This window comes from Limulus polyphemus, unplaced genomic scaffold (assembly GCF_000517525.1).
Source record: "Limulus polyphemus unplaced genomic scaffold, Limulus_polyphemus-2.1.2 Scaffold1943, whole genome shotgun sequence".
Classification (NCBI taxonomy): domain Eukaryota; kingdom Metazoa; phylum Arthropoda; class Merostomata; order Xiphosura; family Limulidae; genus Limulus; species Limulus polyphemus.
In genome coordinates this window covers 36,223-59,542 of record NW_013667553.1, presented here as the reverse complement: position 1 = coordinate 59,542, position 23,320 = coordinate 36,223, and the positions used below count along the sequence as shown (strand labels likewise).

General features: G+C 35.1%; 1 protein-coding gene across 1 annotated transcript in view; it reads right to left on the bottom strand.

The window, feature by feature from the left end:
* The window catches only part of LOC106465436 (neuron navigator 3-like), a 140,296-nt gene that overhangs the window by 82,893 nt on the left and 34,083 nt on the right, over positions 1 to 23,320 (bottom strand). Inside the window, exons 2-6 of the mRNA XM_022393335.1 lie at positions 21,023 to 21,179; positions 19,257 to 19,441; positions 18,413 to 18,709; positions 15,042 to 16,662; positions 4,733 to 4,774 (exon numbers count right to left, since the gene is read on the bottom strand). Of these exons, the coding sequence (XP_022249043.1) occupies positions 4,733 to 4,774; positions 15,042 to 16,662; positions 18,413 to 18,545 (1,796 nt within the window). The 5' untranslated portion in view covers positions 18,546 to 18,709; positions 19,257 to 19,441; positions 21,023 to 21,179. The remainder of the gene's footprint in view (positions 1 to 4,732; positions 4,775 to 15,041; positions 16,663 to 18,412; positions 18,710 to 19,256; positions 19,442 to 21,022; positions 21,180 to 23,320) is intronic.

The following is a 23,320-nucleotide window of genomic DNA, read 5'->3' as shown; positions in this document are numbered from 1 at the left end:
ATTATTGGGTACTATATTAAGATGGAAGAGTGGATACTTGGTGTAATAATTCTGTGATTCATTATTGGGTACTATATTAAGATGGAAGAGTGGATACTTGGTGTAATAATTCTGTGATTCATTATTGGGTACTATATTAAGATGGAAGAGTGGATAATTAGTGTAATAATTCTGTTTGATTCATTATTGGGTACTATATTAAGATGGAAGAGTGGATACTTAGTGTAATAATTCTGTTTGATTCATTATTAGTACTACATTAAGATGGAAGAGTGGATACTTGGTGTAATAATTCTGTGATTCATTATTGGGTACTATATTAAGATGGAAGAGTGGATAATTAGTGTAATAATTCTGTGATTCATTATTGGGTACTATACTGTGGTAGAATATTTGTTATCAATAGATTATTCGCTTTGTTTCTTGTTAGCATGTAAAATGACAAAGTAAACAATTAACAAACAAACGGATGACAAACTAATCAAATTAAACACAGCTTCAAGAACTACAGTACATGATGCTCAGGCATTCGTCAAGTATTTATGCATTTCTTAAGCCTCTTTAACGTAATTACTATAATATCCATAGCACGTGAAGAAATAGAAATATAGATCAGTTACTTGTGACAATACAAGCATGCACTTGAGGTCAGAATACATACTGTAATAACCTAGGACTAACATACTACATTAAAACAGTATTGACAGATACACTACATTAAAACAGTATTGACAACCATACTACACTAACACAGAAATGAGTATACTACATTAACACAGTACTGACAGATATACAGGCAGTCTATCAGCATTGTTGTGTACTATGTATACCACATGAACACAGTACTGACAGGTATACTACATAGTGCACCAGTACACAATGCTGATAGATTTGTATATCAGTTAGTACTGTGTTAATACAGTACTCTATCAGCATTGTTGTGTACTATGTTTATAACATTCATACAGTACTAACTGATATGCTACATAACACACCAACATAATGCCGATAGCTCCACTACATTAACACAGACCTGAGATATATACAACTGTCAGGTTTTTATGTATGTATGGACCGGATTCTTTACAGTAGGTGTCTGACATTTTGGCGAACAATTTCAACAATAAACAAACACACACAGTCTACTTTTTTAAAATAGTGTATTAAAAGAAGTCAAATGTATATACAAATGTTCGTTAGACAGTTAATTACTACAGTTGTATCCAAAGCTTTAAATAATCGTCTTTTTTCGTTAAAATCAGCATAAGCCGGTTCAGTTACTTTAGAACACAATTGACAAGATTTATTCTTCTTCTCTATTCTGTTGTTACAATATCATCTGTGATAATTTCACTTTAAAACACACCATTATACTCTCTCTCTATGGTTAAACCCACACGATCCAGCTATCTATCTAACTTTATCTATCTTACTAACTTGAATTATAGTTTGTACGCGTATTTATAGCTTGACCGAGGCCTAGAACGTTCTACACACTACCAGATATTATGACGCAGTAATACTCAATCAAAACAACGAGAAAACTTAGAAGGTTCTAGTAACATGACGCAATAATACAACAAGCGCCAATTCACAATAACTGAACGTATGATTCGTACACAGTTACGTAAACAAACTTTTTGAAGGCCATAGATAGGCCTAAATAAAATGTTTTTAATTGTGTACCAGTTTAACTTTGAATATTATTTATGATTTTAACGATACTGACAGTTATACTAGGTTAACATAATATCACATACTATTTTAACACGAGACTGACTGACACATTATACATCAACGCAATACTGGCAGTTTTTTTTTTTTGTTTATATGTTTGTCCGTTGGTAAGCACAAAGCTACACAATGAGCTATTTGTGCTGTGCCCAACACGAGTATAGAAACCCAATTTTTAGCGTTACAAGTCTTTGGACTTACCACTGAACCACTGGGGGTCAATACTGACAGATACCACCGTAACATAACATTGGCAGATTAACACAATATCGACGTATATTAATATAAGGCTGACAGGCATGATTAACACAATAATCACAGACATACTACATTAATACATTGTATATGATAAGTATAGGAATTAAGCTTATACAACTTGTAGGATGTATCACAGTTTCATACAGAAGAATTAAGAAAACATACGCTTTGTGGTCTTATGAATTGTTGTTTCCGAGTTCCATGTAGTTATTCTATTGAACAAGTTAAACATTCTCAGCTCTTCAGCGATTTCCATAATATAACAGTTATTTTCAGTAACTACTTTTACTTTATGATTTTTTTTACAAAAGTAATTTGGTGAAACACACAGAAATAGGGACAGAAATAAGGTATACACATTGTTATATGTTGTTTTTTGGCGCAAAGCTACACAATATGGTAGTTTTGCTTTGTTCATTGCAGGGAATCGAATACCGAATTTCAGCGTTGTAAATCCGCAAACTATCTATCGAGGTACACTACATATTCACAATCTCTAGCTTTGCTTCTGGACACTCGAGGTTTAGTTGTTGTTAAGCACAAGGCTACAAAATGGGCTGTCTGTGCTGTGCCCACCACAGGTATCCCGGTTTTTTGCATTATAAGCATTTAGACTCACCATGAACCACTGGGAGTCAAACTCTTGAGGAAAAAGGAATTTAAGCATAGACACGGTTAATCTTTTCATAAGTGCAAAAAAGCAAAAAGACATTAAAATGTGTATGATTGTAGGGCGTCGTTATTCATGGGTTTGAGAGCAATATGAAGTAAACAGCGAACATAAGTTAAAGAACAAATACTACAGCTGTCTGGAGAAGTTCCCTGAAACACAATCTGCTCAGGTTAACTAAAGAACGTTACAAAATTATCTCAATAACGATTACATGTTGTAATGTAAAACATTACCTGTACAGGTAAATGAACAAGTTAGAACATCGTGTACGAAAAGTTGGCTTGAAAAAGTATGGTGTCAAAAGTCATCCAAATCATTTCGCTTGTAGCTCTGTTTTCTACAGCACATATGTGTTCATCACGATATCCTTGTGTTTTAACAGCTGTACTCCGCTGCAGGTATGCTTTTATGAAGTGCTTGCCAAAATCCTTCCGACGGATCGTTTTCTTGGAGCATTTTTTTTTACAAATAAACTGTCGTAAACATGTACTGATTCTGCCTTTAGACAGTATGTGGATGGTACGATATGTAAACCGACGTCAACAAGAGATACACAAGAATCATCCAGCTGCCTCTTCGACCTAGGACTCAGCAGAGATTTCTCCCATGTAGAAAAGTTAACGGTTGTGCTCTCAGGGGTCGCTCTTAGGAACAAATATTCTTTCGAGTAAGTGTACAAAAGATACGGTAATTATTTTGAGTCGTGAAAAAGAAAGGGGAGGGTTGTATAAAATGGGGGAAAAAAGAAGAGCAAAGAATGGGATTGTTGGATTATTTGTAGTTAAGCACAAAGCTACACAATGGGCTAGCTGTGCTCTGCCCACCACTGGTATCGAAAACCAGTTTCTAGCAGTACAAGTCCACAGACATGCTGCTGTGCCAATGGGAGGGTGCGACGAAAGGGAAAAATAAAAGGGATAGTAAATAAATAAGGAAAAAAGAAACTATATTAACTATTGGGTTTTGTCGCTGATGTAAACCAGTCAGTCAATGTGAAAGATTATGGAAGACTTTTAGTGGCTATGATTAAGGGTACGTAAAATATCTGCGATTTTCTTTTGGAAGAATATCAATCCCTGGGACTAGCAGAGTTAGCCAGTGACGCGTTCGATATGGTGACGAACCGCTATGTGGAACCTGAGCGCGCACCTTGCATTTATTTGAATCCCAAGTTGCGATTTTCGGCCACAGACCTGCGCCTCCACCGATCTGTCAAGATCAGGGTATCGGCCGTGGCCACGTTATTATTAGCTCGTGCACATCGTAGATTTCTTCCACAAAATGGACAAAGAAGGATTTATGTATAGTATTGCATTTGATATTTAAAAACTTTCTTTTGGGCTCTTATTTTCTATTTCTTGCTGAACATACATCTCACAAATCTTCCAAAATCCAGTGTTTGCTGTGTTAGGGATAACGGTGTAAGCCCCGATAACATTTTATTTTTCAAGCCTTGTTTGATTCAAATCTCTCCGTGCTCTTCTTTATTGCTATTATTTTCATTTTTAGTACGTTTTTAAATTAAGATCTAAATACAAAAACTTTTCCTCAAAATCACAAAAGATAAAATAATATCAGTTTAAGAGCGATTTTTTTTTACAAAATAAACACGTGGTGATTGGCATCGTTCGCAATCGTAACTAACCTTCTCACTCACACACACCGTTGTCAAACACGTCTTTCCCGAGTTAGCAAACTACTTGGGTTAAGAATAACTTTTAGGTTGAATGAGCAAATTTCAATCATAACTTTTTAAACTTTTTGTTACAATGATAATTCTTCAGTTTTCCGTGAAACATGATGCACCTGAATAATACTCGAATAATTATATCCAGACGATATTGTGACATAAAATTATGAAGTTAATATATGCAACATAAATGCATAATATATTCTGTAATACTAATTCATCTAAAGACATTCTATACATCAAAAAACTGCCGAAGCAAGCATTTTAATTTTTTAATTACACTGGACCAGAGGATATATTTAACGATACACAATAAATTAAACGTCTTGAGTTACTTACATAAGAGAGTTTACGAAGAAACTGAAGGAACAACTTACCTAGACTTGTACTGCGGACGTAGAGGACAAGGTTTAATACTCCTATGGAAAAAATGTGTAGCATATCAGATTCAGGAGAGAAGAAGCATGCAATGGATGAAAATAAAGATTTATAAAACACTAAATAAAATGGAGGCAAACAGTGCGGAGTAACAAGTACCAAACGAAACTAGATACTACAAACGTGCTACGTCAGGCAGTGCAAAAAGTGTGACAAGTGGCCAGAAAGTGCAGTTAATACCACAGGCTCTGAAGTGTGACAAGTGGCCAGAAAGTGCAGTTAATACCACAGGCTCTGAAGTGTGACAAGTGGCCAGAAAGTGCAGTTAATACCACAGGTTCTGAAGTGTGACAAGTGGCCAGAAAGTGCAGTTAATACCACAGGCTCTGAAGTGTGACAAGTGGCCAAAAAGTGCAGTTAATACCACAGGTTCTGAACGCTAAGGAAATGTTGATAAAGTTTGGAACGTTTTTTTCTTTTTAAAAAAGAGTGCTTATAAAAGAAGTATGACAAACTAGGGACATCGGGATACAAATATTGCTAGGAAAGTATCTTCGTTTCAAGACTAAAGAAGAGGATGTGAAATACAGAAGGTTGTGTTTGGAACGTAAGAGATAAAAAAAAAGTGTAATATCGTGAACGTGCTTTACGTTCGGTGTAATAACTTACTTTTCTTCTTCTTTCGGTGTCCTATATCTAACCTAGTCAGGAGTGGAAGAGGGATTACGATCCATAAAATAAAACTTCTTTGGTGATTAACTTTCCTTGACAAGAACCTATTGAATTTCTGACGTATTGAATTTTTTTGTTGTTGTTTACAAATGGTGGTTTAATATTGTATTAACGATACTTGTAACAATTCCTGTTCAATATACCTCATTTGAAGCACTAAATATATATTGTTATTCATATTAAATAAATAAATAAAAAATGTTAAGATTAAATGTTCTTTTCATCAATCATCTTCTCCACAAACTCCTCATGCGTCTGCGCAAATTAATTTTAGGATAACATTTCACGGTGTAGTAGGCCATAGGATAACACTTAATCCCACAGTGTAGTAGGCCATAGGATCTTATTGTTTATTCAATGCGTAACAAAATTCTGCGTGTGAAAAATAACAGAATTTGTACTTCAACGTAAAAATGTCGTCTGCTTTTGATTATTAAAATTGATGATAAATCGCGCCGTAGACAAGTAAAGGAAACAGACGTCGAACGTCCTTGTATATCAGTTCTCACTCCTGTCTTAGTTGAACTGCGGAAAAGACGACATGAAGGGGGAGAAATGAACAGAAAAAAAAATGATGCTTTAATAACATTCTGTAAAATACGGAAAACAATATGTAAACATGTTTGTCAACCCAGATAACCAATTGATGTTGAAAACTCGCTGTAAAACTACATACAGAACAAGCGATACATTTATTTAAAACTTGACAACCATCATATGTATTAAATATTTGAAAGAGGCAAGTTTCTAAAAATATATACAATAATTAGGATAACTTTATTAAATATTTTTCCACTCCATCATAGCCGGTCTATTGTATACCTTTATCATAGACAATAAATACAGGTCATTACATCATTCAATCACATAGAGAAAACGTGGTTATTAACGGAAAACATTTTTGTTAATGCTCATTTTAATTATATTTCGGGCGCTATAAAACACTTACGACATAAAAATGCCCATATGAGTATATTAACTAAAATTAATTAATTAAAACTCTCTAGTGATGTTGGGATCAGTTGAAGGCTTTGGTTTCGCTTTAAATTATCATGTTAAGAGGTACAGGACATAATTCTTTGATATTTATTTACGTACGGTAAGGTTACGTATGGAGCAAGTTAGACCCCTGAACCCTCGAAACTACTGTGCAGAAACACACACATATATTATATATTGGACTTTCTTATATTTTCCCTTAATCTTAATTTATTATGGTTTCTAATGTCAAAATGCTGCATTAGTTTTATTTTTTGGCATATTGCCATAAGAATTGTTTCCCCACAGTGAAAAAAGACGCTACTGGTCAAAGCCTCCTACAGTTAAATTACCTATATGGCAAAAAAGGCAGTAACAGTAAAGCTGATACCACATCAGTTTAGAAAAAAAAAAGACATTGTGAACGTGCTTAAAAGCACAAAAGAGGGGAATTGTGCGTTAGCAATTTACTGTCCCTGAGGAGCGTGCATATCACACGTACATACGTGTCTATTACATACACGTGTACCACTTAGGAACATCATTTAAAGCTATTGTAAAGAATCACCATGGGATCAACGCGGTCTTTTTGACGCCAAAAGCGTTATGTCACATAGCCTACAGCTGAGTAAGTGGCGCCATGTGGACAAGGGCCTTGTCTCTCTTACCGAGTAGATTCAACAGTGTATGCTAGCTAACTAACTAGGAAAATCTACAAACATAAGAAAAACGTCACCTGGTTTTTGATTTCAGATGACAAAGAGGAAGCTTTGCGAGTGCGTGATGATTGAAAATCGGGCTTTCATTGCGCCAGAACATTCAAGCTAAAGAACAGTGCAAATAATCCTGAGATAAAAACTGATATAAAGCTTTTATAAATAATACTTTTCTCATATAACTCCACACAAAAAAAAGTTACCTAGACGTTTGGAGATATCCGATATAAATCGGATTTAAATCAACTACTATAGTTTCTTCAGGAATATTGTTAAGAAAACTTTAGTACTGCCATTTGCAAGGTGAAGCATGTATAAGATTAAACTTTAGAGTTTAATTAGTTTCCTGAGTTGGTATATTATTGTATGCTACAAAAAAACAAGTATCGAAAGACAAAGCCAGATGAGTTTTGCAGTTGTTTCACGTGCTCGCAGGCACGCTACCTTACTCGCATTCACCCAACCATCCAGATAGTGAAAAGTACGAGACAATTACTCAGTCTTCCAGCCAGTACATAAAACAGGTTCATTAAAACCCAAATAAAATGTAGTTTAGTGTGTATTTTCCTGCCGTTTATTATGATTTGCATAAATGTGTCGTAGGCTTTAAATCGATATTAATACTCGCTAATAATTTTATCCATCTATTTTACCTCTATCTATATAAGCTTCATGCCCAAATCCCGCTTAAATATTATTATTAAAAAAAAAAAAATCTTAACTTACGAGGCATGTGGATCTTATACAGGTTTGGGTGGATAGCTTCAAACTGAATATTTTAATTTTCTTTATGAATCAAGGCATTTAAGAACTACTGTTATAATTGTTTTTTTTCAGCCACGAGAAAACGCCCAAATAAGCTCACAAAGCTGAAATATTGTGAGAGCAATACAGGACGATACCTATGCTATTCTGGAGAAAGTTGACTAACGCCATTCAATAATACGGAATGTTTAGTCCTAGAGATATCCACATATAATACAAGATATACTCTGCTTGTTTTCATTAAAAACCCTAATAAAAATAAGTAAACTTTTGCGAAATAATTCGCTAACTGATTGGTATAAAATAGTTTACTACAATAGAACAGAAAAAAATACAATTTTAATACATTTTAGATAGATGTATTGCTTTTTTTAAAAAAAATAATTAACATATACATTGCATCCCAGTGCGTCAGATGATGATTATTCGCATTTTCCTTGTGCATTTATGTATTAGTTAAGTTAGTTAAATTATGTTAGAATACATGAGGCTGGTGCTGCCATCTAGTAGCTAACATGCCACTAAGATAAAATAAAATTGAACGCCACAGAGAGTGGCGTTAACTTTACACATTAGTTTGTTTAGTAAGCAATTAAGTTTAGATGTCCTTTTATAATGGTTTACATTATTACGTAATCTCGGTAGGTTTACACATTAAATGAGCGACATTAAACTAAACAGCAACAAGTAAACCACAAACATTCGTCTTGTCAAATTTACAAGTATACTTCAAGCAAAACTGAAATTTGTAAACATGTTTTCCATGTGATCATCAAAGTGAATATTTAAATATTTTTAAAATGAAAAACGTTAAATTATTATTATCATCATTATTTGGGATATTTTGATATAAACTCTCCCTAACGGAAAATTATAATCTGCTAGTTGTATATATAGATATTAAAAAAAATATTTCTTGTTAAACACGAACTGGAATGCTAATCTAAACAATTTCCGTTTTCTGGCAAACCTTTAAAGATACATTAAAGAACATTTTAATTACTACTAAAGTGACTTGTTCATTTACGCTAAGTCTGTATGCAAAAATGAACGAATTTTGAAAAGTTGGGGTTTTAATAATATTTGCTTTGCTAGTTTTGGATGAGGTGTTCTTGCTAAAAAATTAAATGTTTGTTTTGATTGACTGTTTTTAATTATGCACAAAGCCACACAAGGGCTATCTGTGCTCTGCCCACCACGGGTATCGAAACCCGGATTCTAGCGTTGTAAGTCCGCAGACATACCGCTGTGCCACTGGGGGGCAAAATTAAATGTATTAAGTATATTTAGTATTACATTTAATCCATATTAATTCTCGAAAGTTGGTAAACAAGATTTCAAGGGAGCTAAGAAAGGAAATAAGGCTAAAAGCTTGGAAGATAATGCAGTTAGATGCAAAGATGAGCTTGGGTTTAGATTAAGCAATCGATTCCAGGGGGAGCAGATAAGGGAAACAAATGGGATCACAAGGGATGATAGTGTAAAGGATAGGGAAGTTATAGTTGTAGGTGACTCTATAGTTAGGCATGTAGATAGAGTAGTATGGAGTAAATACGAGCAAAAGAATACGCTTATATTATCCAGGAGCACGGGTACAAGATATAACTGATAGAATCAGAGAGATAGTTAAGGGTGCTAGTAGCAATGCAGTTTGTGGTACATGTTAGGGCTAATGATGTAAGGAAAGATGGATCTGAGGAGCTTATTGATAAGTACAAAACACTGATAAGGGCATTTAAGGAATGAGGTCATAGCTTGATTTTGTCAGGGATGTTGCCAAGAATAAATTATGGGGATGAGATACTAAGTAGGTCACTAGGATTGAATGCCAGGCTTAGATTAATATGTAGGAATGAGATACTAAGTAGGTCACTAGGATTGAATACCAGGCTTAGATTAATAAGTAGGAATGAGCAAATAGGTTGGTTGGATTTGCGGATAATTTTAATGGGAAAGTTAATATTTTTGGAATGGATGGCTTACATTTAAACAAGGCAGGGGCTAGCATGTTAGCAAGGGTTAATAACTCAGCTGTAGTGGTAGATTTAAACTAGGGCTAGACAGAGGTGAGGGCTATTATATTAGTAAAATAGGAAATATAATTGTCAGGAAAACGTGTACAACAGGCATAAAACATGAACATACTTTAAAATACATGATTAATTGTCACTATTGTAATGCGAGGAGAATTAGAAATAAAATTGATGAGTTCAAAGCAGTTGTGGAAACTGAGGATTTTGAAAGAATGGGTATCACTGAGACTTGGTTAGGTTTGAACAATTATGATGAGAGAATTTGTTTTTTGAAATACCAGGCTACAGATTATTTACTAGAGAAAGAGTATTGAAAAAAATGGGGAGGAGTAGCTTTATATGTGAGGAGTGAATTGCATCCTATTGAGTTAGAGCATATTAAAGAAAATAGCACCGAGCTTGAGTCAGTTTGGGTTAGTGTTAGTGGATATAAAAAAAAAGTCTTGTAATTGGGATTTTTTATAGACCACCAGACACCAGATCAGAATGTGGAAATTAATGAGAAATTGTATATGAGATTAGAATGGTAGCTGGAAATAATGTTATTATGGGAAATTTTAATTTGAGGGGTATAGATTGGAAAAATTGAGTCTGACTATGAGGGGGGGGGGGGAAGATAGGTTTTTGGAAATTGTTCAGGATACTTTTATACACCAACTGGTGATGGAACCAACACGAGAGGAAGCTATAGTAGATTAAATATTAGCATCTGATGTGAATAATACAGTTGTGGTTGGCAAGCATTTAAGTACAAGCAACCATTGCACCATCAGGTGCAGGATTTTACTTCATGTAGAACTGAAGAATAGTACCCTGATTTCAAATTTCACAAAAGCCCATTTTGATGGAATGAGACATGGCATAGCTTCTGTAGATTGGACTAGAGTTGGGTGGGGGGTCTTGAACAGATATGGGAAGCATTTAGGGAAAACTTATATGCATACAGAACATACATATTCCCTACAGAAAAAAAAAGGGCAATGGAGCGGAATAAGCCAGTACGGTTTAGTAAAGGTTTAAGAGATCATATTATGAATAAATGTAATAAATTCAAGAAATTTAAACTTATTGGAAGTAATAAGGACTTGAAGGACTATAGAAAATCAAGAGAGCTAAAGGAAGTTAAATGGGGAAAAACTGTATATGAAAGAGGGTTGGCTGAGAGAGTTAAATCAAACAATAAGGAATTCTTTAGTTATATGATGGATAGGTAAAATATTAGGATAGGGAATGGGCCTCTTAAAAATTATAGTGAGGAGCTGATCTTGGAAGATGAGAAGGTATACTTATTAAATTATATACATGTGCTCTTAAGTTTTTACAATGGAAGCTACAAGTATTATGCCTCAACCACAGCACTTAATGTATGGGGAAAATATTGATGTAAAAGATATCATTTTAAGTTCTGAAATTGTAAGAGATGGGAAACCTAAAAATTTATAAATCCCCTTGATCAGACAACTTTTATCCTAGAGTTTTAAAGAAACTCAATTTTTTTTTTTTTTTCAATTGGTCACCAAGTAGTGTAAGAGTCTTAGAAGATTGGAAGTTGGCTAATGTTAATCCAATATTCAAAGGAGGTGATAAACATTGTCCAGACAATTATAGGCCAGTAAGTCTTACACTAGTAGTTGGAAAGGTTTTGGAGAGTGTAATTAAAGATACATGCAGAGTCATGTAAAGCGGTTTAATATAGCGTCAAAGAGCCAGCACGATTTCATTAAGGGAAAGACTTGTTTAACAAATCTTCTGACATTTTTTGAAGATGTTACTACAAGAGTTGATGAAGGAAATACTGTGGATTTCGTTTACCTTCATTTTAAGAAAGCATTTGGTAAAGGTGATACATAAAAAGACTTGTTACAAAAATTAAATATGTGGGTGTGGGGGAATGTTATTAAATTGGATAGAAAATTGGCTGGAGAGTAGAAAGCAGAGTAGTAATAAATGGAGTTAGATCTGACTGGATCACAGTTACAAGCGGTGTACCTCAGGGCTCTGTGCTGGGTCCTCTGCTGTTTGCAATTTATATTAATGATATTGACTCTGGAATGACTAACAAAATTTTGAAGTTTACAGATGATAAAGATTTTGGGGGTGACTAATTGTATCAAAGATGCTGCAGACTTACAAGGAGATTTAGATCCTTTGATGCATTGAGCCAATATGTAGAAGATAATGTTTAAATATCCAAACTGTAAGGTGATGCATGTAGGTTTTCACAATTCAAATTGTTACAATTTAAATGGGAGTACATTAAATACTGTGGTTGAAGAAAAGATCTTGGATGTTGTGATTGAAAAATTACTTAATTAATCTAAACAGTGTACTCTAGCTAGCAACAGGGCTAATAGGATTTTAGGTAGCATCTATAGAAATATTGAATACAAGACAAGGGATATTGTTATTTCACTGTATAGATCACTTGTAAAGTTTCATTTAGAGTACTGTGTACAGTTTTGGGCTCCCTTCCTCAAGGACATTGAATTGTTCCAGAAGGTTCAGAAAAGTCACTAGGATGATACCTGGGATGGTGGAATTGTCCTATGAAGAGAGACTAGAATCTCTAAACTGGTTTTCTCTGGAGAGGAGAAAAGTCAGAAGGGATTTGATTGAGATGTTTAAGATTATTAAGGGTATTAATAATATAGACCCAAACTTTGTGTTTAGCAATGAAAACAATAGAACAAGGGGTCATACAGTCAAATTTTGGCAGCATAGAAGTCATCTGCAGTTTAGACAGTGTTACTTTTCGAACAGGGTGGTTGGCTTTTGGAATGAGCTGCCTTCAAGGGTGGTGGAGGCAGAAAATTTAAACAAGTTAAAGATTGGATGAATACACGAGTAGTAAGGGGTGGTTATAGTTGGGAGCTGGAAGGGACATCATTGATGGGCTAACAAGCCCTTTTTTTGTCCCTTTACAATTTTATGAATTTATAAATGGTAAAAGTAATTTATCAATGCAATTATTTTAACTAGTGCCATCTGGTGTTATGTACAGTAAAGTTCAAAATTAATTTTTGGTGATCAAGTTTAATAAGTTTAAGCGAGAACCAAATGAACAATTTGAAATATCTTTGTTAGATATCTTGATCTTTAGGCATCTAATAACATATCTAATTTTAGGCAAGTTCCAACAGACTGCACACTATGTATTTGTGTGACAATGTTGCGATGATTTTCAATGTAAAGAGAAAAAAATTATTTAGCTTCAGTAATTTCTGTTTAAGCTCCCCCTAGTGACAATTTTTTTATTGTAAAGATTATATTATACGTTTGTTTTTGTTTTTGAATTTCGCGCACAGCTACACGAGGGCTATCTGCGCTAGCCATCCCTAATTTAGCAATGTCAGAGTAGAGGGAAGGCAGCTAGTCATCACCACCCACCGCCAACTCTTGGGCTACTCTTACCAATGAATAGTGGGATTGACCGTCACATTATAACGCCCCCACGGCTGAAAGGGCGAGCATGTTTGGTGTGACAAAGATTCGAATCCGCGACCCTCAAATTGCGAATCGAGTGCCTTAACCACCTGGCCATGCCGGGCCATTATATTATATAATACTGGTGTTCCAGGTATGAATAAAAACTTCCAGTTTTAGTGATAAATGATACTAGGGTGCTCTAAGTGGGGCAGTGCTAAGTTTATAGATTTACAATGCTAAAGTCCTAGGTTTGATTCCCCGCAGTGGATACAACAGATACAAAGTGGGCATCTTTTTTTATTTTTTTAAATCAAAAAAATCAGTTTCTAACATCTAATATTGGGTAAACTAAGGTGCTGTCATGTGTAAAATTTCAAATGAGCCAATCAAAAGTTAGAAATTTACACTTAAGTGTGAGTTACCTACATTTAAAACACCTGGTGAAGTATTTGGCAGTTTTAACAAATGTGTTTTGTTGGATTAGTATAAAGGATTTAAATGGATTTTTATGAACCAGAAGCCATAAACAGTAATTTATTTATTCACGTAATCGTTTTTTGATGTATGACAGGATATTAACATTCGAAGATCTGTATAGCTTAAAACTAACGTGTTTTCAACAAACAAAAAATAAATTATTTTTACTGTTGCGTCTTTCTTGTACTGACGTTCTTTGTGGTCTCTGACTTATTATAGCAAAATATTTATGAAGATGTCTTTAAAATCCACCAAGGATTATTGAATTTAGTTTTGGACAAAATGGATTATTTATTCACGTTCGTCCTAACTGATCAACGTTCCCCTTGTGAGGATTGTTTTAACTAATTTACTTGGCCTATTTTTCATTTTGCTGAGTACAGTCTAAATATCTAAGAAATAAAATGATACGTTTTCCAATTCACATTCCAGAGTCACATTTTTCAATTCGAAATTTTAAAATTAATCTTGAGTTATTACTAACATATTCTTAACGACAAAATATAACTTGATAATGAAGTAAGGGAACATCTCCTATTTTATTATCATTATTAATATTATTATTATTAAAATAGAAAGGATATCAGAAAATCTACTTCATATCTTAAGTTACTCTTCGCAAAAAGTGACACTCTCTCTCTAACTAATCTTTAAAAATATCAGTTTCCCGCTCCATAATGTTTTTAGTGCCCCAACTGCTCCTAACTCTTTGAATATCGTAATAAATACGGTTTTTGAAAATGAACCAATCTTTGATTTCAACAAAGGAATTTGGAATTTGTAACCCGAACAACACCTCATATGACACATGGGCTAAACGACCAGGTCGGAGATCTCAAGGTTCAGGTAGATCCATCCCTAATTTATAACTGTTAACCAGAGGAGAACAACTATTCATCAGCACCCGGATACTCTTAATAAAACAGAGAGATTAACTGTCACGATTATTATACATCTACAGCTGAATATCCAGAGCGTAATGCAGGTCGAGCCTTAGACTTTTACATTTGCAGCCTAGCACGCTAATATCTATCACACGTTTAGCCAGTTCTCAAATACTTCACCAATATTAAGTTCACTAGAGCCAGTTAAACTATCTATAAATGCGACTTGTTTGTGTTACAGTGGGAAAAAGTATCTTGTGCGGGTTTTTTGAAGCTTTTGATAAAATTCGATCTTACCTATCATCTTGAAGGACATTGATGGTTCTAGGAGCAGCACCTCGACCTGACAATATGCTGTCTTTCGTCTTACTTGAGACTTTTCGGCCATATAAGGAAGCTCCACCTTCACTCATGTATCCACTAGCAATGTCATCCACTCTGTAAACGAGTCCAGGCCTAAGAACATCTCCGTCACTCATGTATCCTGCCGCTAGGTCAACAGAATCAACATCGGAAGAATAGTCAACATCTAAAACGCCTTTGCTTGTGGAAAATGTTCGTTTCATAGGAATGCCATATATTCTGGACGAATCACCCGCTGTAAGAATTTGTCTCGAAAGTCCTAGTCGTCCTCCACCAGTTCCACTAAAATCCGTCAAAAGACGTAAACCGGGAGACTGTAGTTTGTTAGCAAAATTACGAGTGGAAGGGAAAGGTCCCAGACTGCGAATATAGCCATATGTGGAGGCACGTGTGATGGGCTGCATGGGTTTGATATTGACTATGACATCGTCAGCCTCTTCACCAAATGAAGCTTCGGTGTCACAGCTAGGGCCGTCCGTGTCTTTAGGAACATCTTTGACTGCAGAACGTCTACTTTTGATTTCGGTCACCATTTCTGCGTTTGGAATAACCTCCGACTTTACCGATTTTGAATCTTTGGATTTTGAATTTCTTGAACAATTATCTGATATTGGATCGGATTCTCTTTGTGAATCTTCACTTCCTCGTCTCGTCTGACTAGCTTGAAGGGGTACATTAGAGTTTTCAGGTCTTCTTTCTTCTACATTATCTTGCTGACGTGGTAATTTTTCTTTGGTAGCATTGGAAATGTTGGTATTCATAATGGGGGAAACTTTGGCAACACTAATGGTTCCCTGGGAACCTTCCCTGGTTCTTTCAGTTATGGAACGATCAGATTTTGGCAATGATGAGGTGCTGCCATTATCTTCATGTTGTCTTGAACTACCGAGTTGTCTATTTTCCAGGACTTGTCGGTTGATTTCAATTGGGACGTAAATCTCGTCTCTAGACAACTTCACTGGTGTGTGGCTTTCCTGGGGCATAATTGGTCTGGGTACTGACAAATAGCCGCCTGAACTGCTGGGAACCGATTGGGTTACGTTAGAAGTCGCAGCATTATTGTGACGAGTTTCTTCTTTTGGTGGTTTTGATGTTCCTTTTACCGCTGCTGTTGGTTTTGGAATGCCACTGTTTCCAGTTTCTTGCGCACTCACTTGAGCGTTGCCACGATCAGTAACAGAAGAATCTGCCATCATGCCATCGCTACACACTGAACCAGTATCCGTGAAGCTTCCCACACTTCCAGAACTGGCTGTCTTGATAGCGCGTTCAGTTTTTGGGATAAGACTGGAGATCTTGGACTGACGAATTGGATTATCTGGCTGGATGCTTTTACAAAGCTGACCTTGTTCGTCACTAGGCCTTTGATTTTGACTTGGTGCTTCTGTTCGATTACCGACTTTAGATCTACCACATTCTCCTTCGTTGTTTTTCAGTCTTGGAAGCGAACCGGTTCCTGAGCTGTCGCCTCGACGGGGTAAACTACTGGAGTTGACAATTCTGGATCCGTTCGCATTTTTTGCTTGGATTATTCGAGATGTCTCTACATCTTTCCCTTTAAAAAAAAAGTCATACAGTTTTACCAATTTCAAGTTTTCCAACAAATGCATAAGCTCCACAAGAAAGTTTAGTAAACGTCTAAATTTAACTCAAAATGAAATCAAGATGATTTTACTATAAACAAAACGCGAGGCTTTGTTTGTTGGTTATGATGATAAACAAGAGTACGTTAGTTTATTAAACATTTAATAGATACTTATCAAAATAAGTGTTGGAATACTCGTTCCCTGGACTGAAATTAGGTACCTTCATGATTAATGAAGAGTTATTTTAAAACATGAAAAGTTGCTTCCCTTGTATGTAATTGTAAGAAACGTAAAAATAACAATAAAAACTGCAAAACAAAAAATGTGAAATCGCAAATTTGCATGCATCTTCGCATGGACCCAACAAACCTTAAAGCCATATTTGGTGAAAATTCATCAACAGAATACGAAGTAGTGGTGCAAAATGCAAAACTGAAAGTTTATATGTACCCCCGCATGGACCTAATGAACCTCCATACCAATTTTGATGAAGTTCCATCCACACTTTGCGAAGTAGTTACATGGACATACAACAGATATTACTATTATATTTATATACAGTATATATGCCGCTTAACGCTCTAATTAGATGTAGTAATATTATTTTACATTTCAAACTTGTTAGCACTGCTGACTAAAATTTTTATTGACACAAACTACTGAACAAATAATGGCTCGAAAAATCTGAAACGAGTTGTATTGTAAATTTTATTTAACAAATGAGGATTCTGTGATCTTAAAAACAAAGCGTCTTTTATACTGATAAAAGACCGGACGTGGCTCAGTTGTTAGTAGTCTGCACTTAGGATCACAGTGTACATGGATCGCGTCTCGTTAGAGCAAACAAAAAAAATCCCGCTCCGCGCACTGGGGTTGTGGGTGCGTTATAAAAGAGACGGTTAAGTCCCACTATTCGATTGGAGTAGCCCAAACAATAGCAGTGGGTGCTGTTTATGAGCTGTATCCCTTCTGATCTATCTGGTAGCCTTTGTATAGCTTTGCGTGAAAATCCCAAACAAATACACAAAAACTGATAATGGAACCCTAATTCACGATTTCACGAGTTGACGTTGCATCTTTCCCCGACCTTTAACCTTCTAATTGAATATAAATAATTATATTGCTATAATTTCAACATCCATAATTTCAAACTAAACTGCCCGACATTTTGCACGAAGCTGTCATTGTATGGCGCTGGTGAACACATCTGAATTGTAAAAAATAACAGGAAATAATCATTTTCATACTTATTTAAAAACACTGATTTCCAATACACAAATTTTTGAGAAGCGATAAAGCTTGAAAAAATATCTTTATAAGTACTTGTAAAATAATTTATTCTAACCAACTAATATAGTAGTATTTGTCTTTCAAGGTTGACTCGTGTTTTCCAACCAGCGTCTTGTTATTTGTTTGTTAATGGCAATGCTACTAAGGTCGCCATCCCCAATTTTGAGCTGCAGACCACAAGGAAAGCAGTCGGTAGACAGAACTCACCGCCATCTTTTGAAGTACTCTTTACCAACGAACAGCGAGATTGGAATAAATAAATAAATAATAATAATAAAAACTTATTTTCTTAACATACAAATTCAAAGGAAAATGTTCTCCAAAACACAAATAGTAAGTATAATTTGTAATCTCCCGAGATTTGTCTATTTTGTAAAGATGGATATGTTTTATTAATACAATGTTACTACTGATAACTGCAGTACTCACTTCCAGTCGAAGTAGGTTTCGATATAGTTTGTCTAACGCCACTCGAGTTTCTGCCACCAGGTGTCCGCTTGGTTAAATTTTTGACTGCAGCGTCAGACCTACTAGCAGTTCCTTGCGTCGACATAGAGGGCATGCAAGGTGCAGGGAAGGGTCCTGACGCTGCAGAAAGTAAATCTGAGCCGTCTGTGGAAGAGCTGATTCTAGGGTCACTACAAAGACTGGTTGAAGAGTCACTACGTTCGCTGCGTGCAGAGCTAAAACCACTGCTACTACTAGTACGTTTAGAGAAGACGCCACCTACAAAAAAAAAAAGGTAATTTTATTTAGTTCGTCTAATATCGTTAACTTAGTACACACAACATAAAATATATATATAATTTTATAACTGTAAACCAGCATAAAAAAATAATAAATAAAGGTGTATTTTTAGTTTTATAGTTCACGGGTAAAACTTCCAAATTAATTCAAACTTTTTGCTAGTACAATTATTTTTCCTCAGTACAAATAGCAGTCTTCTTATAAACATTAATTAAAACCATTTTTTATTTACTAGACCTGTATGGACTTTTATAAATAAAAATGAGTAATAGTTAACGAGGCTTTTCTCTCTCAATAGAATATAATACACAAAGCATCAGTTAAATCAGGCAACAAATATTAAAAAGGTGTTTAATACCTACGCTGGTGAACATGATCTGTTAAATCAGTGACCCACAAACTGCCGATCAACATAATATGCTTCGCAGATTTGGCGTTATACACTTTTATACAAATCAAAAATATTTACATAAATCATTTATTTCAACATAAGTAAACAAAAAGAAGAAAATACAAAAATACTTACTTTTCTCCACTTGTTTTTCTTTGTAGTTTATCGGTTTGAATTTATCCAACCCGGAACTGTTATTATTGGCGGCGCTTTTACCACTATCGATACCAGTGACTCCTGGTGAATTTCGCAATGCAACACCAGAAATTGACTTAACCGGAAGATGTGATACAGATGAAGTAGATGATGAAGAAGAAGGTCTTTAAAATGTACAAAAATAAGTAAAAACTAATAATGCTTAATAAATTTTAACATGATGATCAGAACTTTAGCAATGTAATAACATTTTTTTGCTAACTTTTAAGCATTTCACACACATTTTATAAAGCTCTTACATATTAATGTTATGAATTAGTCTGTGTATAACTTAAACAATCCTGATGAAGTGAAGTCGGAGCTTCTGAAAAGTAACACTTTATTTTTTATTTACTTTCAAAGTACATTGTGGTGGCATTAAATAATAGGATAAGCTGACATAACAGAATTTATGTCAGACACCTGTTAATCTGTTGAGATAAAGGTTAAAATAATGTGATGACCAACAGTCCCAAACTGGCTGTATGCAGGATAAAACCCTTATTGATGCTCACATAACTGCTTGTGATTAGCGAATAAACTCCATTATTAACACAAGTAAGAATGTATAAAAAATAACAAAGAAATAGTTATACTTCAAACGCTTTGTGCACATACGTTTTCACAAGTGAAACGTTTTGATACAGATCCAAACCTAAAACAAGACGAATTCCTTAACAGCTTCATCACTTGAAATTCCTTTAGGCAGGATTAGTGTAAATTAATCTACGAGACCTTTTTAACTTTTTATTAGTTATATTGTTGTGCGCCAGCAACACCAAGCGTGAGGCGCATGTATACCAGATTAATTCGGTTTTATTACTCATCAGGATCTCTTTATTTGGATCTCAAATCGGTCAAGAAATGACGGAGCTATGAGCTAAAAGTTTGTACTTTGAAAAAAACTCAGAGCCGTTCTATGAGCCACTATGCCGCGGCTAAAAAAAGGAAATGAAATTCTTGCCATTTCTGTGGTCATAGCAATGACAAAGTACTGGTAATGGACAATTTTCTTTCAATTTTTAGGTTAGGATCTCATAACATAAATCTAGGTTTTAGATTTTATACCAAGTTATCATTTCTTATATAGTGCTGAATTGTCTACATACAATTGACGTAATTTATAGTGTTAGTGCTACTTACTTATATACATACATATATGGGTTAATGATCAAAATATTTTAATAGGAGAAGTCTGATCCTAGAATAAATGTCTGATAAAATGTTAAATTGTGAACACGTTTCATTAAATAGTTTGAAATAATTATTTTAAAATCAGAATATTTTGGTCGTTGATAAGAATTTAGCTTCTGTTACTGTTTTTTTAAAGGCTTAGTGAATTAAGAACGATATATCTGACACTACACAAAACAACTAAAGATAATGTCACCACCTTCTGTCTTTTAAACGTATGCATTTTTAACATACACATTTTATTACTAAAAGCAACGGGACTATACATCCCTAGCTAGTAACGAGTCCATCGTATGCGTAGTTTAGATGCCGCGATAAAAAAAAATATGTAAAAGATAAAGAATTACGTAAAATCGCAATTCAAAGGTGGGATTGTTTATTGGGTTCTGTCGGTGGTTGCGTAGATTAGCTTGTTAACTAATTCGATCAGATCGGTTTTAAAGCAAGTAAAGAGAACACGTCCAATCAATAAAAACTAACAACTACTTTTTAAGTTTAAATACACGATTTACCTGGAATGGTTACGCTCAAGACTTCCCTTGTCACGCGTCACTACGCCACTTCTTGGCTGAGGAATGAATGAACCATGAGGTATTCCCGTGGAGTGTGGGGACGCGGACCTAGAACTACTGGAAGATGGAGGAGCTTTTGAAGGAAAGCCGCCACTACCTATAAAAAAAGAATAATGTAACAATTTTTTTTTTAATACTTCTTACAGATACATACATACATATGAATCAAAACTGTAGAATATATATTATTTCTGTAGGCTATTAATAAATTACTGCCCCCCAAAGGAATTCGGTAGATAGTTTTAAGGCTAATAATTCTAAAATTCGGGGTTCGTTCCAGCGGCGGGCACGGTGCAAATAGCCCACCGTGCACTTTTGCGCTTAAAACAAAGTAAATAAATTACTGCAATATAAAAAGTCATAATCTACTACTTTAAAATCCGTAGTTTTTAATGTGACACGAAATTAAACATGTGACTATAAACAATTTAAAAACAACAAGAACAAAATACAAAACAGGATTTCTAATTTTTCAATCCAAAAGTCTCGTACTTCGGTAGTACTGATGGATTGATGCGTTTGTGACCGTGAAATCGCTTTCCAACAATTAGGTCACATATAAAAAAATTTTTCTTTCTACAGGCTTCTGGCAAAAGACACTTCGTTTCTCACCTCATTAAATGAAGGCAAATAAAAGTACGTACAACAAAAACATAGTGTATTCGATTCTGGGGTTAATTTTTTAAACGCCACAGAATCCTACTTTGAGATATGTTGAATAATCCAAGTTAAAAAAAAAAGAGTCATGCCAATGTAATCCTTCTTATAACAGCAGCAATAACAGGAGAGTTAATGCGGAGCATCCAGTCTGATGCTACTTAGAACAGCAATACTGGCAGGAGAGTTTCTCCGGAGCATCCAGTCTGATGCTACTTAGAACAGCAATACTGGCAGGGGAGTTTCTTCGGAGCATCCAGTCTGATGCTACTTAGAACAGCTCTACTGGAAGGAGAGTTTCTCTGGAGCATCCAATTTGATGCTACTTAGAACAGAAGCATTGAAATAGTCCCTATGAAACACGACAGTCTGATCTTACTTGTAACAGCAGAATTATCAGGAAAATACACGTCTACTGCTATTGAATGAATTCTGTTTAACTAAACTTACAGTAACTAATTGTGTTCACAGTAGTTTTTTCCCCTCTATTCCCATGTGATATTGTCGCTTGAGTACCTTGCATTCAGGCGTAACTTAACTTTTATGGTGATATTTTAATGAATCTAGCGTGGTCATGCGTGTCCAAATGCTTGTCTCTATCGTCTATATCATGTTTGCTAATACGAAGCCCAACGTTTGATAGGTACGTGATCGTGTGCAATTTCGCACGCCTGGTATTAGTCAGACCACGAGCTCAGTCACGTGATTCGCGAGATCTATAAAGAAAGTATATCCTCAAAAATATGCAACCTACCAAAGCTGATTAAAACTCCCTTGGCAGTACAAAGGTTTCTATAACATAACAGAAATTTTGTAAAAAAAAAAAAGCGTTATAAATCACTTTATTTGTATATAATTTGTCTGCTCATTTTATATTAAAATAAAACATGATAGCTAACTTACCAAAATCTAAACCACTTCAAAAACAAAACTGTAACCTAAAAGTGGAATGATTGGTTGTTTCTTACCCTGAAAGACTATGCACAGAATGAGGATAACCGGCCGTGTCAGAGATCCCCATGGTTCAGATATAGGCGTTCCTAATTTTGAATAGCGGATCAGACAGAAGGCAACCAGTCAGCAACACATGCCGCCTGAAGCGACTACTCATAACCGAATAGCAGAGTTGAGTGCTACTGTTATAACGCGCCTACAACTGAAAGTGCAAAGCGTGTTTGCTAGCACCAAGTCTCGAATCCCCAAACCAATACACTAAGCGTCAGGCCACGCTCGATGAAACAGTAGAGCCATTAGTAATCACTCTGGGTAACAACACACAACTAAAATTATATCAGACACTCTTGAGCCTATTCTGGGTGAGAATGGAGTGTTAAAAATTAATACAACAGTCATTGCAATGTTCTAATGTAGCCGGCTATTATGTAACGTCTGTAGAATTGAGTGTTAACAATTAATACAACAGTCATTGCAATGTTCTAATGGAGCCGGCTATCATGTAACGTCTGTAGAATTGAGTGTTAAAAATTAATACAACAGTCATTGCAATGTTCTAATGGAGCCGGCTATCATGTAACGTCTGTAGAATTGAGTGTTAAAAATTAATACAACAGTCATTGCAAT